Source organism: Panthera uncia (assembly GCF_023721935.1).
Source record: "Panthera uncia isolate 11264 chromosome A3 unlocalized genomic scaffold, Puncia_PCG_1.0 HiC_scaffold_11, whole genome shotgun sequence".
Lineage (NCBI taxonomy): Eukaryota > Metazoa > Chordata > Mammalia > Carnivora > Felidae > Panthera > Panthera uncia.
In genome coordinates, this window is record NW_026057578.1 from 29,225,451 (window position 1) to 29,239,650 (window position 14,200).

A 14,200-nucleotide genomic window follows, 5' to 3' on the forward strand; every position below is an offset into this window, starting at 1 on the left:
CACACTTCACTAAGCCAGCCAGGCGCCCCTGTTTTAGTTAGCTTTCTGAGTAGGTCTGACAACTGAGGTTTTTTATCTTAATCTGCTCCAAAGAATTTTAAACATCTAACGATACAAAACCTTCCTGGGCTATGTGGTCTCTCTTAAGTGGCAATGAGAATACCACTTTGGTTCCTAGATCAATCAGGAAGACAATCCTGTGGGTTATACCCAATACCTTACTTTCATATTTGGCTTCTGATATTGAGGAAGGGGAGAGAGAAAATTAAAAGGCAGAACCTCATCTCAGCCTGGAAGGGAGGACAGGATTTGGACTGAAAACAACAACTTCTCTCTTCTTTCTTATTTCATTAGCGGCTGCTGAATGCATACTTAACACAATAATATGATTCCACTGGACTCTCGACTACCTTCTATTGTGCCAAGCACTTCCAAAGCACTGCACGACAGTCTAAGTAGAGAAGTCAGGGCTTAACGTCTGGCAAGGAGATAAAGTACTATCACTTAATATCAGAAAGCATTTCCTAGCATCTTGATTATGTCAATTAATAAAATCTAAACAAACATCAATACGAAATGGTGACAGATAGAGGGAACAGATACATTATAAAAAGAGAAATTACAACCTTAAAGTTACCCCTCTTGTACTACTTTTTTAAATTTAATTTAATTTTTTAATTTTTGAAAGACAGAGACAGAGCAGAAGTGGGGGAGGGGCAGAGAGAAGGAGACACAGAATCTGAAGCAGGCTCCAGGCTCTGAGCTGTCAGCGCAGAGCCCGGTACAGGGCTCAAACCCATAAATCGTGAGATCATGACCTGAGCCAAAGTCAGATGCTTAACCAACTGAGCCACCCAGGCGCCCCATGTACTACTTTCTTTAGATAACACTACTGTTTTCCACTGGTGATGGTGGTGGGCATGCATCTGCACAGAATCATCCACACCTGTGCACCAAGTTCCTGGTGACTAAAAGCTCACTGGAATTAAGGCTTGGGCAGTAGCCGTAGAACAGACTCAAGGCATAATCTGTGCCCATATCTATTTCAACCAGACTCTTGGCTGGATGGGCCACTATCCTCTCACGCGTTGCTTGCCGATCATCTACACATCAGGATGCACTGGGATAAACGGAGGACTTGGCTTGTGACCAGGAGCAACTAATTGAGAAACTGCTCCCCTAGGCCAAGCCAGTCAGCTCACCTGGGGACCTATATTTCTACATCTGTAAACCACCCAAATGGCCCATCAGTGTGCTCCCAGCACATGGGTCCGTAAGTTGTGCTCTGACCACCCTCTTCACTGGTGGCTTAGGCCCCATTTTGTTGTTGTTGTTGTTATCTATTTGTTTTTATTTATTTTCACAGACCCCTGTTAATAAGGGCATCAGCACAGGCTGTGGAACACAGAGAAGCCACTGAAAACTCAGCCTGTATTGAGGCAGGCCTGTCCTCTGCTCACATTTCCATATGAGGTCAGAGCAATCACAGTCACTTAGAGGAAGCCTTCCTAACCTTAGGAAGAAGTGTCTGTCCTAGCCTCCAGTTAAGACTCTGGACCCTGGGAGCCTAGGCATGGGGGTATGATGTGGTGGGCCTGGCACAGCTGCCTGGGCACCCTCAGAAAGCACAGGCTCCCCACTCCCTCTGCAGCTGAAATGCTCCTGCGAATAGACCAGTTTCCTCAGGTAAGGGATGGACTGCCCAAGAATCCCACATCCTCCTATCTCACCCCTTGCAGATGTCCCTCTAGAGGCCATTCTCTGCCAGCTGACTTAAAACAGCTCTGCTTACCGTCTTCACAAAATATAAGCTATCTTCACTGTCCAGAGGCACAATCCTAAAGGAGGAAAGAGATATGTATTACATTTACAATGTTCTCTTTTCTCAACTTGGCGGCAACCCACAGACCTAGATTTCTTTCAGGGCTTTTCAAGGCACTGGGTTGCATGTAAGTAGAATTAGTACATAGGCTGCTGGAGGGAATCAGGTCCACCTCCTACCCCATGCCCGATGCTTCAGTGGGAAGCACTCAGAGCAGAAAGTCTCAGATGAATGTAGCCAGCCCCAAGCCCAACCCTGGCATAATGCTGTTGCCAGGTGTGGAACTCTATGAAGACCACCCACATCAGCAGTTACAAGACAGCCTCTCTCTTCTTCTTTGTTCCTAAAACTTGCCCCAAATGAGTATGCACCACAAACATACACTTACCTTCCGTGATTATTCACAGCATGTATATGAAAAGTCATCTTGGAGCTGTAGACCCAAAACAAAAGAAGTCAGTCTGCTCCTGGTGACCACAGCATTGGTGCCCTCCCCAGACACCTACAGCTGCAATGCACCTGTGCTGGGCCCTCATGGCACCCTTCCCAAGTGTGGGGCCAGCGTCTGACTCGTCATAGCTCTTCCTCTGTGCAGATTCTCAGGGCTGCCTTGACTCTTGGACAGAGCACAAGAGAACCATGTGACAGAACTACGGTCTATTGCAGACTGGGAAGACCCTCTAGTGGCCCACGGCCTCCTGCCCCATAGCTATGACAGCTGTGACATATTGTCCTAATCCTGCTCTTCTTTACTACCTTTGGGTCAAGCTGTCATCTCTGCTCAGAGCCCAAGCAGAGGCCAAATCCTGTGTTCCTCTTGGGAGATGGTTTGCTAATCTGATGTAGTGTGAGGGTACTCAGTAAAGTGATCTTGTGGAGAGAAGGGAGTGGGGCTCCAGATGGAGGGCTGGCCATGGGAGACGCTTCTCCTATTGCCCGGTATTCGTTCCTTGTCAATCCTTCCTCCAGCTGGGAGGTATACCCGGGGCTAAAAGGCCTTGGGGTTGAAAGGTAGCCTGTCCTGGAGAGGCTGAGTGGCCTATGCAAGGCCCTGAGGAAAGGAGAAAATGAATAGGCCAGCTGTGTTGATGGTGACACAGAAGAGCCCCATGCAACAGCAGCTAACGTTTACATGCCTAGTCTTTCAGCACAGTGGGAACATGAGGAAACAGATGTTCAGAGAGCTCCTTGTCTTGCCCAAAGTCACAGAGCTGGAAAGCAAAGGTGCTTTCTCAAACTCAGGTCTTCCAGGAACAGACAATCCAGGCCAGTGCAAGGCCTTAAGGGAACGAACTTCTTCTGTCCCCTTCCTCTCAGGGCCTGAGCTACAAGATCCAGAAGACCCACAGGAAAGGAACCTTAAGCCTTGCACCAAAGAGATCTGGCTCTTCCCTCCACTCCTGGAGTTACAGCGATAGAACTCTTGTTAGATCAATTGACTGACTTATTGTTCTCAATACTCCTTCTCACTACCCAGGGCTATAGATATAAGAAAATGTGGGGTACAGAGATGAGGCACCACAGGGCACGTCCCATAGAGTTCTTAAAGAAATTCCCCAATGTTGGGGTCTTCGGTCTCCTTTGCAAAAAAAGTGCACCTAGTGGTCCTCATATGGTACAGAGGGTTAGGCGGAGTGGGTTCATGAAAGTTTTGCTATGGACACAGACCACACAGAGAGCCTCTGTGATGTGCCAGGAGATGTGTGATGCTTAGACTGCCAGCAAGCCCAATTCCCACAGCATCTAGCCCCTGAGGCAGGGCCAGGCTCAGGGTGTCAATGACCTGAGAGGGCAAGGAGGCCCAGAGCCAGGCTCTTCTAAGCAGTGACTGCCTTCTCGTGCCCAGGGACCTCGACCCAACAAGCTTCACCTCTCATGTCCCCAGCTTCACCTTTCTAACTTGTGAACCTGGGTCCTTCAGGTCTCCGACACCTCTGGTATTGATCTGCCTCCCCTTCAGTCATCAGGAATGTGTCTGACTCTTTCTCATACAGTTCCTCCATCTTAGGCTCCTTGGCCTCTCAAAGCCCTGATCTTGAGTTTCTCCTTCACACATCCCCTTATTTTACTAGAACGTTTCTCAAAGAGAAGGTGGAATATCAAATACAAGGGAGAAGAGGGTCTTTATAAAATGAACATTAAAAATAATTCCTTATATAAAATAGCAGTCATTGCTTACCGTAGGCCTGCCTTAAACTGTGTTAAATCAAAGGAATCTAACCCGGATCCCAGGGTCTGCTCAGCTACCTCCTTGGCCTGTAAAACCAATGACAAAACAGAGACAATGAGCTTTCACAGCAGGAAAGAGTACACATCACTGATGGAAAGTACCCTTCTAACATTTGGCCAGGAGAACACTGTGCCCCTCCCCTCTACATGACTGCTTTGTATACATCAATAGATCAAAGTGGAAACATTGTGTTAAGGGAAACAGGTGCCTGCTTTCTTTGGGCTGGGTTCACAGGAAACACTTCATTCAGGCAGGTGGGCACTGGAACTTGATCTGCTGGGAACTGTAACCAGCTGAGATGATGCCATTGTGAGGTCTGGAAAAGTGTTTTCTCCCCCCCTCTCCCCTGGCCTTGAGGGAGAGACTACTGCCCTTGGAGTTTCTGTCAGATGCTAAGAATATTCAAATACCTAGATTCACAAAAGATCAGTTAAAAAAACAAAGGTATGAGAACTGATAGTGCATAAACTTTCAGCTAAAGGGTTGAGAAATCCCAAGTTGTGCCAGGGATTCAAGTTCAGTGAGGAGGGGAGATAGCAGGGAGCTGGTGACTACGGCTACAGTGTCTCTGGTATCTACATCATACACAACCTTTCCAATGTCAAATGGCTTCCTTCAGGAAAGGTCCTATTGGCATTGGGAGGCATCAAGCCGACTCTTCTCATCTCCTTACTGGGTCAGATATAGGAATCCAACTCAGCAGGGCAGGTTAACCGCAAAACAGCAAGGAAGAGAACGGTCAGAGAACGAGAACACATGTGCTTGTCTAGGAAAGGCAAGTAAGATTTTCTAATCTTTAGGTTTTTTTTTTTTTTAACACTAAATTATAGGAAATCACACTATATAGTTCAAAACAAACTTGGGGAGCCTGGGTGGCTCAGTCAGTTAAGCGTCTGGCTCTTGATTTCATCTCAAGTCATGATCCCAGGGTTGTGGGATCGAGCCCTGCATCCGGCTCTGCACTGAGCATGGAGCCTGCTTGAGAGTCAGTCTCTCTCTCTGTCCCTCTCCCCCACTTGCATGCTCTCTCCCTAACATTAAAGAATCAAACTTACCTAACTTTATATTTTTCTTTATTTTTAACTTTTAAAAGGATTTTTAAAAAGCTATTAATTAAAACACTATGCTACCGAATGATTTTCTTTAACACAAAGATCTACAAAGATCTACAAAGAAGTGCTGATTAGTGGTCCTTCGTAGGACAAACGACACTTCGGTCACAGGCAACAGAAGCCCAGTGCTCTCCAGGCATCTCTGTGTCTGGTGCCAGCTCCACCGAGGCCCGAGCTCACACAAAACTGAGTAGTACCAGGTATCCAAAGCCAAAACAGATGGATAGGAAGTTTTACATTGAAATAACTACTAAAGAAAGAGAAACATGGTATTTAAATTACCTTTGTTAGACTGGAAGTTTTAGCATAACATGCAATGCCAGCCAAAACAGCCTCAATAACAGCAGCATACACCTGGGACAAGAGCCTACTTTAGAACAAAAAAATATGGGTTAACTACAGCATCATAAGGTTTCAATAAAAGCTGCATGCACATAAATGACATTCCCTAAGGAACTGAATGAGAAAAGTGCAAAAACAGAACTCATTGATTTCTAAACCTTTTAAAGCCATGTGCCCCATACCTGAGATACACTTTGCTCTTATGAAACCATGACAGAAAAGTCAACTCTTCTTAATTCTGCTCAGAAGACCAACCTTCCCTGTTTGTGATCCCACAGAAGAGAACTCTATGGGTTCCCTAGCGCCTTCAGTGTCATGGTACAGACTTTGTTTTTCCAGGACCAAGCACACCACACCTTCATGTCATCTTCTCCCAGGCCTGCTGTGGGCTGGCTGTTACTGGAATCTCAGGGTAGGAGACCTCAGGGGCAAGAGAGATTACTAGAGAAGATGAGCTCCACTTAAATTCAAATTCTGAGCTGCAGACCACTTTACAAGTAGCTTACCTGCTCTAGAGAATAGAGAATGTTTCTGAGGGGAAACATTCTCTTCCTAAAGCCTCCCTGCTCCCTGCCCGCCAATCTTGTTCTTTCTCTTGGACTCCTCACTTCCCAAAGTGATTATAAAGTTTTTTTTTTTTCCCAAAGTGATTATAAGAAGGTTTCTTCCTTTGCCAGACTGAGACTGCTATGAAGGTCCCTAGAAAATCCGACACTGGTTCTTCTTAAGCAAAAATTTTCAATCTCCGTATTTTGGGCCAGATAATTCTTTGTCATGTGGTCAGTCCTGTGCACTACAGGATGTTTAGCAGCACCCCTGGTCTCTATCCATTAGATGCCAGCAGTACCCCAGTTGGGAAAACAAAAATGTCTCCAGCACTGTCAACCATCTCTGGGAGTCGGGGGTAGGACTGGGGGGAGAGGAGCAGTAAAATTGCCCTTGGCTGAGAATCACGCTTTAGGGGAGGGAGATCCAGGATCTTATCAGGATAATTACAGACAGAAGGGGTTCATTCACAAGTCCCTGAAATGCAAAGGAGGTGCCTGGCAAGAAAGTGATAAAGCCTTGCCTCAGACTACTACAGAAAAGTCTATTTTTATGCCTGAGAATCTCTTAACAGGTAAAGGAAGGTGACAGGAATTGGAAAGCAGGAAGGAACACAGAAATGATCTGATCTAACTCCTCTGACAGAAGAAGCAAGTAGGGCCTCTGAAGGTGGAATAAGTTGTCCATGGAACAGAAAACGAATGGCAGACTTGAATTCAGGTCTGATGCCAGCCTGGTGCTTTTCTACTGTGCCATGTCATACTGCCAACTTCTTTAATTTCCTCTTTGGCTCCTGCACCACACCTCTACATTATAGGTAAAGGATTTGAGTTGGGTAGAAGAAAAAAAAAAAGAAAGAAAAAGTATACATAACAAAATGATAGCTCCAAGAATCAGCATATCCTGAAGACTGTTGGCCAGGCCATGAGAGAGGGATCCATCCTGGTATGAAGTAGGCCTGGCAGGGACACTGACAATGAGCTTGGCCACTTCCAGGTAAAACCACAATCCTCCACACTTAAACACCAACACCAAAGACATATATAGGTCTTCCTCCTTTCCCCACCCAGCTTGATTCAGACATCATTCAGTACCAACACTGTTCAGGTCTCCCCACTCTTGGCCTTCTCCTATACAGACCCTCAGATAAGAGCTGAATGCAAAGGTACCTGGTTATGGACTCAAAATGGCCTGAATGGGAGGCCCGAGATTCATGACAAGGGAAGAGTCTGCTCCATGCCTAGATGGCACTGCTGTTGCCTTCCCTAGGACTCCACAAGGCCCAAGTTCTACCAGCTCTGTGATTCAGTAAGTCTCCTGATATGGGCCCATGCACCCCTCAATACCAGTCCCTGAAACAGGGCACCAATGTATTTGGTTTAGGAAAAACGCCAAAGATCCAGAATGAAGATCCAGTGGCTAAGACAGGTGGCATAAAAGTATCAGCAGATACAAAGCAAGATTATATATACCCATCAACGTATGAGAACGCAGTTGACTTGCTGCTAAAGTGCAGAAAATCCACACATTTAAAAACTGCACAGGGGCTCCCGGGTGGCTCGGTCTGTTGGGCATCTGACTTTGGCTCAGGTCATGATCTCAAGATTTGTGAGTTTGAGCCCCATGTCAGGCTCTGTGGTGTCAGCTCAGAGCCTGGAGCCTGCTTCAGTTTATGTGTCTCCCTCTCTCTGCCCCTCTCCTGCTCGTGCTCTCTCTCTCTCTCTCTCTCTCCCCACCCCCTCTCTTAAAGAATAAACAAACATAAAAATTTTTTTTTAAACTGCACACACATTGGGGTGCCTGAGTGGCTGAGTCAGTTGAGTGTCTTCTTGATTTTGGTTCAGGTCATGATCTCATGGTTTGTGAGTTTGAGCCCCGCATCGGGCTTTGTGCTGATATTGTGGAATCTGCTTGGGATTCTCTTCCTCTCCCTCTCTTTCTGCCCCTCCCCCTGATCTTACTCTCTCTTAAAAACAAAACAAAAGGGGCGCCTGGGTGGCGCAGTCGGTTAAGCGTCCGACTTCAGCCAGGTCACAATCTCGCGGTCCGTGAGTTCGAGCCCCGCGTCAGGCTCTGGGCTGATGGCTCGGAGCCTGGAGCCTGTTTCCGATTCTGTGTCTCCCTCTCTCTCTGCCCCTCCCCCGTTCATGCTCTGTCTCTCTCTGTCCCAAAAATAAATAAAAAACGTTGAAAAAAAAAATTAAAAAAAATAAAATAAAATAAAATAAAATAAAAAATAAAAAACTTCACACACATTAATTACCACTATACAAAACCTAAATGTAGAATTTTTAAACACCCAGAAAGATACACAGTAAGATATTAAAGGGTAGTGCCAAAGAGGAGGAATTATAGCCGATCTTATTTTTCTTACTTTCTTTTCAGTTTTCCAAATTTTCTGTAGTCTGACTATATTCCTCACGTTATATTTTTTCCAATACACTTTAGTGTTTCCTACCCCAGAGGGGTAGGGGTAATTCTGGGAACTACTATAGCCTGAGGATCATATATTTATAAAAAGATCCTTAGATGATTCTCTGTGGCCTGTCACTATTGGCCTTTGGGAAGCACTTGTCTAGACCATAGTAGTTTATGTTGGAATATTTAACTAGGTAATAACAGAACTCTATTATGTATTTCTAAAGGAAAATTCCTTTTTGGAATTCAGTAGTTCCAGCATTGTTATGGATTGAATTGTTTCCTTCTAAAATTCATATTGAAGCTCTAACCCTCAATGTGATTGTATTTGGAGATAGGACCTTTAAGAAGGTCATTAAAGTTAAATGAGATCATAAGAGTAGAGCACTAATCCAGTAGGACTGGTATCCTTATAAGAAGAGGAAGAGACATCAAAGACTTCTGTTTCTCTACTAGAGCACAGAGGACAGGCCAGGTAAAGACACAGCAAAAAGTGGTGGTCTGCAACTCAAGGAGAATGGCCTCACCAGAGACCAACAATGCTGGACCTAGAACTTGGACATTTAGCCTCCAGAACTGTGAGAAAATACATTTCTGCTGTTTAAGCGACCCAATCTCTGATATTTTGTTATGGTAGCCCAAGAAGACTAACACAAACATTAATGAGTTTATTTCTTATCTTTGGTTTCCTGTTATATGTGAGGGGAGAGAAGTTAACACTAGGACCTTTCTAAAGTTGCACAGCCTAAGTTCAGATCCTAGCTCTGATCCCTAAGCCTGAGAGTCAACTCCAGAGGAAACACTGCTCAGACCAGATGGGGTTTCACAGATTCTCCCAATGCATTTTAGGATGTTTTATTTGTGGGAAAGCCTCTGATAAAAAATGTACTATGTAGAAGACAAAGAAGAGTCAGGCCATTGAAATGCATGGGTGTGCAGAGAGGAAGTCTCTGAGTTCTGGAGAGAGGAGCACATATCAAAGACAGCAGGACTCCATGCTGAGGGACAGGGGCTGGGAACTAAAGCTCTGCTCACTACTTCACTCTGCTCACTCCCACCCATTGCTGATCTCAAAGTGGGACAGCCACTTCTTCAAAGTAACTCAACTTTGAGAAAGAAAAAATAAGACAGAGGGACACTTGGGCGGCTCAGTTGGTTGGGCGTCTGACTCTTGATTTTGGCTCGGGTCATGATCTCACGGTTTGTGAGTTCAAGCCCCGCATCGGGGCTCTGCACTGGCAGTGTGGAGCTTGCTTGGGATTCTGTTTCCCTTTCCCTCTGCCCCTCCTCCACTTACTCTGTATCTCTCTCTCTCAAAAATAAATAAAAATTAAAAAAAAAAGAAAAAAGAAGATAGAAATGAAGACTTACATTTGTTCAGTTTTCTTGGGCAGCTTACTCTCATCACCTGTGAAAAGAGAACCATGAATTAAGCGTGACAAGATCACAAGACATGCAAACATTTCACAAGGAGACTACAATTTCGTAATTTGAAGATGTCAAGAATTACATATTTTTTTCTTTTGGGTTAAATACAGTACAAGCACACACAAGAGAGAAACCCAGCTTCGCCCGGTATCCTCCTAGTCCTTCACTCCTGACGCTGATTTTGTCACCACTAAACACCAGAGAAGACATGGGGAATTTCAGGCTCTGGAATGTTTTTGCCTTTGTTTTTAATTTTTTTTATTAAGAGGTATAATTAAGTAGGCTCAGTTCTGATTCTTTTATTGTCTCCTTAATTAGCTGACCCTTAATTATCATGCTTCTTTCAGAATCTTCTGGCTTATATGGCAACACCCAGGTAAAAACCTGGTTTCTGCTATACCCTCTGTGGAACAGTGCTGAGATCCTCATTCATTCTAGAGGTTCTTCTCTATACCTCTTTGGATGTCTGCAACTTCTAGTTACCCTAACAAGGAGAGCAGCTCTAGTGGGCCTAACCTTTCTGGATGGCCCTGCAGCATGGAACACTTGCTCCTGTGAATGTTCCCAGTCCACAGGTAGCCTTCTACCATGGTCCTTCCTCACAGAACAGCAGGCATCTGGCTGAGTCATCCAAAGTCCCACTGTAGCCCACACCTCCTGCTATCCCCTACTAGGACTTACTCATCTTTGCCTTCCCTCTGACACTGAGCACATGGTCTCACATATGGTTAAACTATATACATCCTGAGCTGATAACTGTTCCTCCTGAAATATATTCTTTGAGACATGTGTTAGGCACATCAACTCTCCTTCTGGAATCAGAGAGGGAGTTGGAGGCTGACAAAGTGGGTATCTTAAGCTCCTGAGGAAAGCAGTAAACTGTGAGTCCACTTTCATCTAGTTCATGGGAGAAAGTATTCATTAGGTAAGTTGATGAGATGATAACTTACAAGAACTTACCCAAGTAAGGAACGTGGGTAGCTCCAAAAAAGTATGTTCTTGAACAGGCAAGGGGCCCCTTCGGTGAGACACACTGTACTACCTGGATGTCAGAAAAAAGTAAGAGTAAAAAAGGAGCAGGGACTTAGGTGTGTACTGTTAGAGAAATGAAAAGTGCATAGTTAATGGAAATCAATTTTATTTCACCAACAGCTGATTTATTATTTTTTAAAGGCACAGAGGAAAAGGTCACGTTTAGCTGTTGTTTTTCCAATGGTATTTTGTGTGTGTGTGTGTGTGTTTTTAACCTTGGCTACATTGTGAGGTTGCTGTCGGGTCAGCCCATGATGCTAATGAATTCACATCTTAGAAGGAAAAGAGGAAATATGCTTGGATTTTGACTTCCATTAATAGTCTAGAACTTTCACAGTGAGGACCTTGGCCAACATGACAGGCAGATGTGTGGGGGAGCTATAAATTCAAAGAGGGTGCTCCCCAGGTCCCCATCTTCATTTGTATTTCATCTCTATACACAGGCCTTGGAGAAAAGAAAATAAGTTTCCTAGATTTAAAAACTCTTATTCTTCTTTGTTTAGTTCATTTATACAAAAGTAAAGATGTCCTTTTCTCTTGTGAAAATCCAGCATCTCATCAGGGTTCCCAGGATATCAGGTATAAAACAACAACAAAATAATGCTACTATAGGAGCTAAAGGAAAAGAAATTAGCACAATATATTAAAAAAAAATAGCAAAATGTGACACAAATATTCCTTCTACTCCAACGTTTAAGGAAGTCACAAGAGAATGCATGGCATTTTTTCTGTAATATTGTGAACACCGTGAATCCAAAGATTTGTACTAAGGACTTGTTATGACTACTCTGTAATTCACCATCATGAACATGATCAATATTGCCATGATCCTAAATAAAAATGCATGTACATATTTCTAATTGTTGGTTAATGGACATATTTCCTCAATAAAACATGTTCCCTGGACTCCAAATTTCTCCTAACTCAAGTTTTTTTTAAAGATGCCATGTGTTTCAAACCAGCTTCCTGAGATTATATCATAAATTTGTATAAGTAAATTTCACATCTAATTTACTGATACATTAAAAGAAATCAGTACAAGAGAATTTACATATATAATGTACAACTACTCAGATAATCTGGATTTGCATGTTTTACCTGTCACTGATTAATCTGTAAATTATTCATAAATGGCACAGAAGTGGAAAGGGTAAGTATGTTACACTGAAAAAGAGATGAATGAAGATGAAAGGTCATAATCGCAGACCCCCCACCTCCATCCCAGGATCAAATCTCATATAAGTTCCTTGACCTCATTAAGTTTCTGAGTTTATAAAATAAAGATCCCCAATTATTATAAAAAGTTCTACAAAGAACTTGGAAAATTAAAAAAAACTTAATAGATTGTTTTGAAGAGCAGTTGTAGGTGTACAGGAAGAATTAAACCCACAAGTGTGTGTGGCCCTCCCTACATTCTGCAGGAGTCTTCCTCTCTCACTCTAGTCCATATTCAGCCTCCAGGAGTTCATCAAAATTGTTATTTACATGTGGCTTCTGCTCCAGGTAAGCAGACATTGGCTGTGACTCTCTCGACTCACCGCTCTATGTTTTGGAGTGTATTTGCCTTGAGACTTCAGTTCTTTGATGAGCCCAAGAAAAGTTGTTGGTTTTAGGTTTTTTAGCTTTTTTCTTGTAAGGGTGGGAGAGATGATTTCTAAGCTCTTTATGTGTTAGCACCGAAAGCGGAAGTCTACCCTGGATCTTACTGAAATCTTGCACTTTAGTAGCCCTTCTTTGACACTGCTTCTGTGGGTGAATAGGGGAGCACACTGCTTTGTTACCGCCTGGTAGGAGCGTTAAGTCCAGGTTCTCCACACAGACTCTACTGACACCCAGAGTGTGTGTGTGTGTGTGTGTGTGTGTGTGTGTGTGTGTGTGTATGCGCACGCTCGAGAGCGCGTGCTCCTTGTTACTGCTGGGCAGAATAGGAGTTTAGGTTCCCCAGTATGCCTCTAGTGACACCACCCTGGCTTGGGAGAGTCACAGACACTATGGGTAAGTGATGGCCTTGTTATAGCTGAGTGGTGGTGGAAGTCCTGACTCTCCACTGGCCTCCAATGATACCACCCCAAGGAAGAACACCTCGTTACTGCTGGATAGTGGTGTACATCCAAGGCTCCCCTGTCTCCACTGCTACTGCAGGGGGAGGGAGGGTTCACTGGTGCCCAGTGGGGATGAAAGTCATGGCCCCCTACTGGGCCTTCTCTAATACTGACAGGGGTGGGGGTAAGGTAATGGTGCCCTGTTACAGCCTGGCAAGGGTGGATATCTAGGCTCTTCACTCAACTCTTGTTGGCAGGGGTAGATGGAAATATTTTCTGAGGGGTTTGGCAGGAATAGAATAGCTGTTATCTAAAAATTTTCTTTTTTTTTTTAAATTTTTTGAATGTTTATTTTATTATTTTTTGAGAGAGAGAGAGCGCGCGTGCGAGCAAGTGCGAGCATGAGCGGGGGAGGGGCAGAGAGACGGAGACACAGAATCTGAAGCAGGCTCCAGGCTCCAAGCTGTCAGCACAGAGCTTGACACGGGGCTCAAATCCACAAACCACGAGATCATGACCTGAGCCGAAGTAAGAGGCTTAACTGACTGAGCCACCCAGGCACCCTGAAAGTTTTCTGTCTTGTTAGGCTGTCCCCTTCCTAGTCCTTCCACCAGAGAAAAGAGGCTTTACTTAGGGCTTTCTAGGTCTGTGCCTATTGGCATTTCTGGGTTGTCAGCTTTCCAATATCCAGTCTGGGATATATAGGCAAAAAGGAAGCCCAGAGGTACACTGCCATTTTGTACCTTTGGTCCTAAGGTCCTCAGCCAGCCTACTTCTTCTACCCTCCTATGTTTCTTTTATATATAGTGTCCAGGGTTTTCAGTTGTACTTAGCAGAAGGAATAGGAAGAAGTAGGTCTACTCCATCTTCCCAGAGGCAGAAATCAGCTAGTCTCCTTAAGTTTTAATTTAACATGTAGAGTCAACAAATAAGATTACACAAAGAAGCCTATGCCATTTGGCATTTTCTGTATATTCCAAGGGTGCTCTGGGGGGTTGAAATGAGGCCTGAGCCCTCCCATTACAGGGCAGTAAGATCCTGACAGCATATCTATTCGAGCAGCCCTATGTTCCTGACTGGCTTGGAGGCAGATTTGAGGTTTCAGTCCAGAGAGACTAGGTCTCATGTTCTCCAGTCAAAACTAAACAATGGTACCTACCTCCCCAGCTTTCCTGATTGTCAGGAACATTCTGAAAATAATCAAAATTCCATGGACTTTTACAATCAC

The 14,200-nt window shown here is 44.3% G+C and overlaps 1 protein-coding gene across 2 annotated transcripts in view; it reads right to left on the reverse strand.

The window, feature by feature from the left end:
• The window catches only part of DNAAF9 (dynein axonemal assembly factor 9), a 130,377-nt gene that overhangs the window by 64,407 nt on the left and 51,770 nt on the right, over positions 1-14,200 (reverse strand). Inside the window, exons 11-16 of one of the 2 annotated variants that reach the window (XM_049650041.1) lie at positions 10,859-10,940; positions 9,842-9,878; positions 5,447-5,531; positions 4,002-4,078; positions 2,211-2,255; positions 1,793-1,838 (exon numbers count right to left, since the gene is read on the reverse strand). In XM_049650041.1, coding sequence (XP_049505998.1) covers positions 1,793-1,838; positions 2,211-2,255; positions 4,002-4,078; positions 5,447-5,531; positions 9,842-9,878; positions 10,859-10,940 — 372 coding nt within the window. Of the gene's footprint in view, positions 1-1,792; positions 1,839-2,210; positions 2,256-4,001; positions 4,079-5,446; positions 5,535-9,841; positions 9,879-10,858; positions 10,941-14,200 lie in introns of both variants that reach the window. The other variant, XM_049650040.1, reaches the window with a different exon arrangement.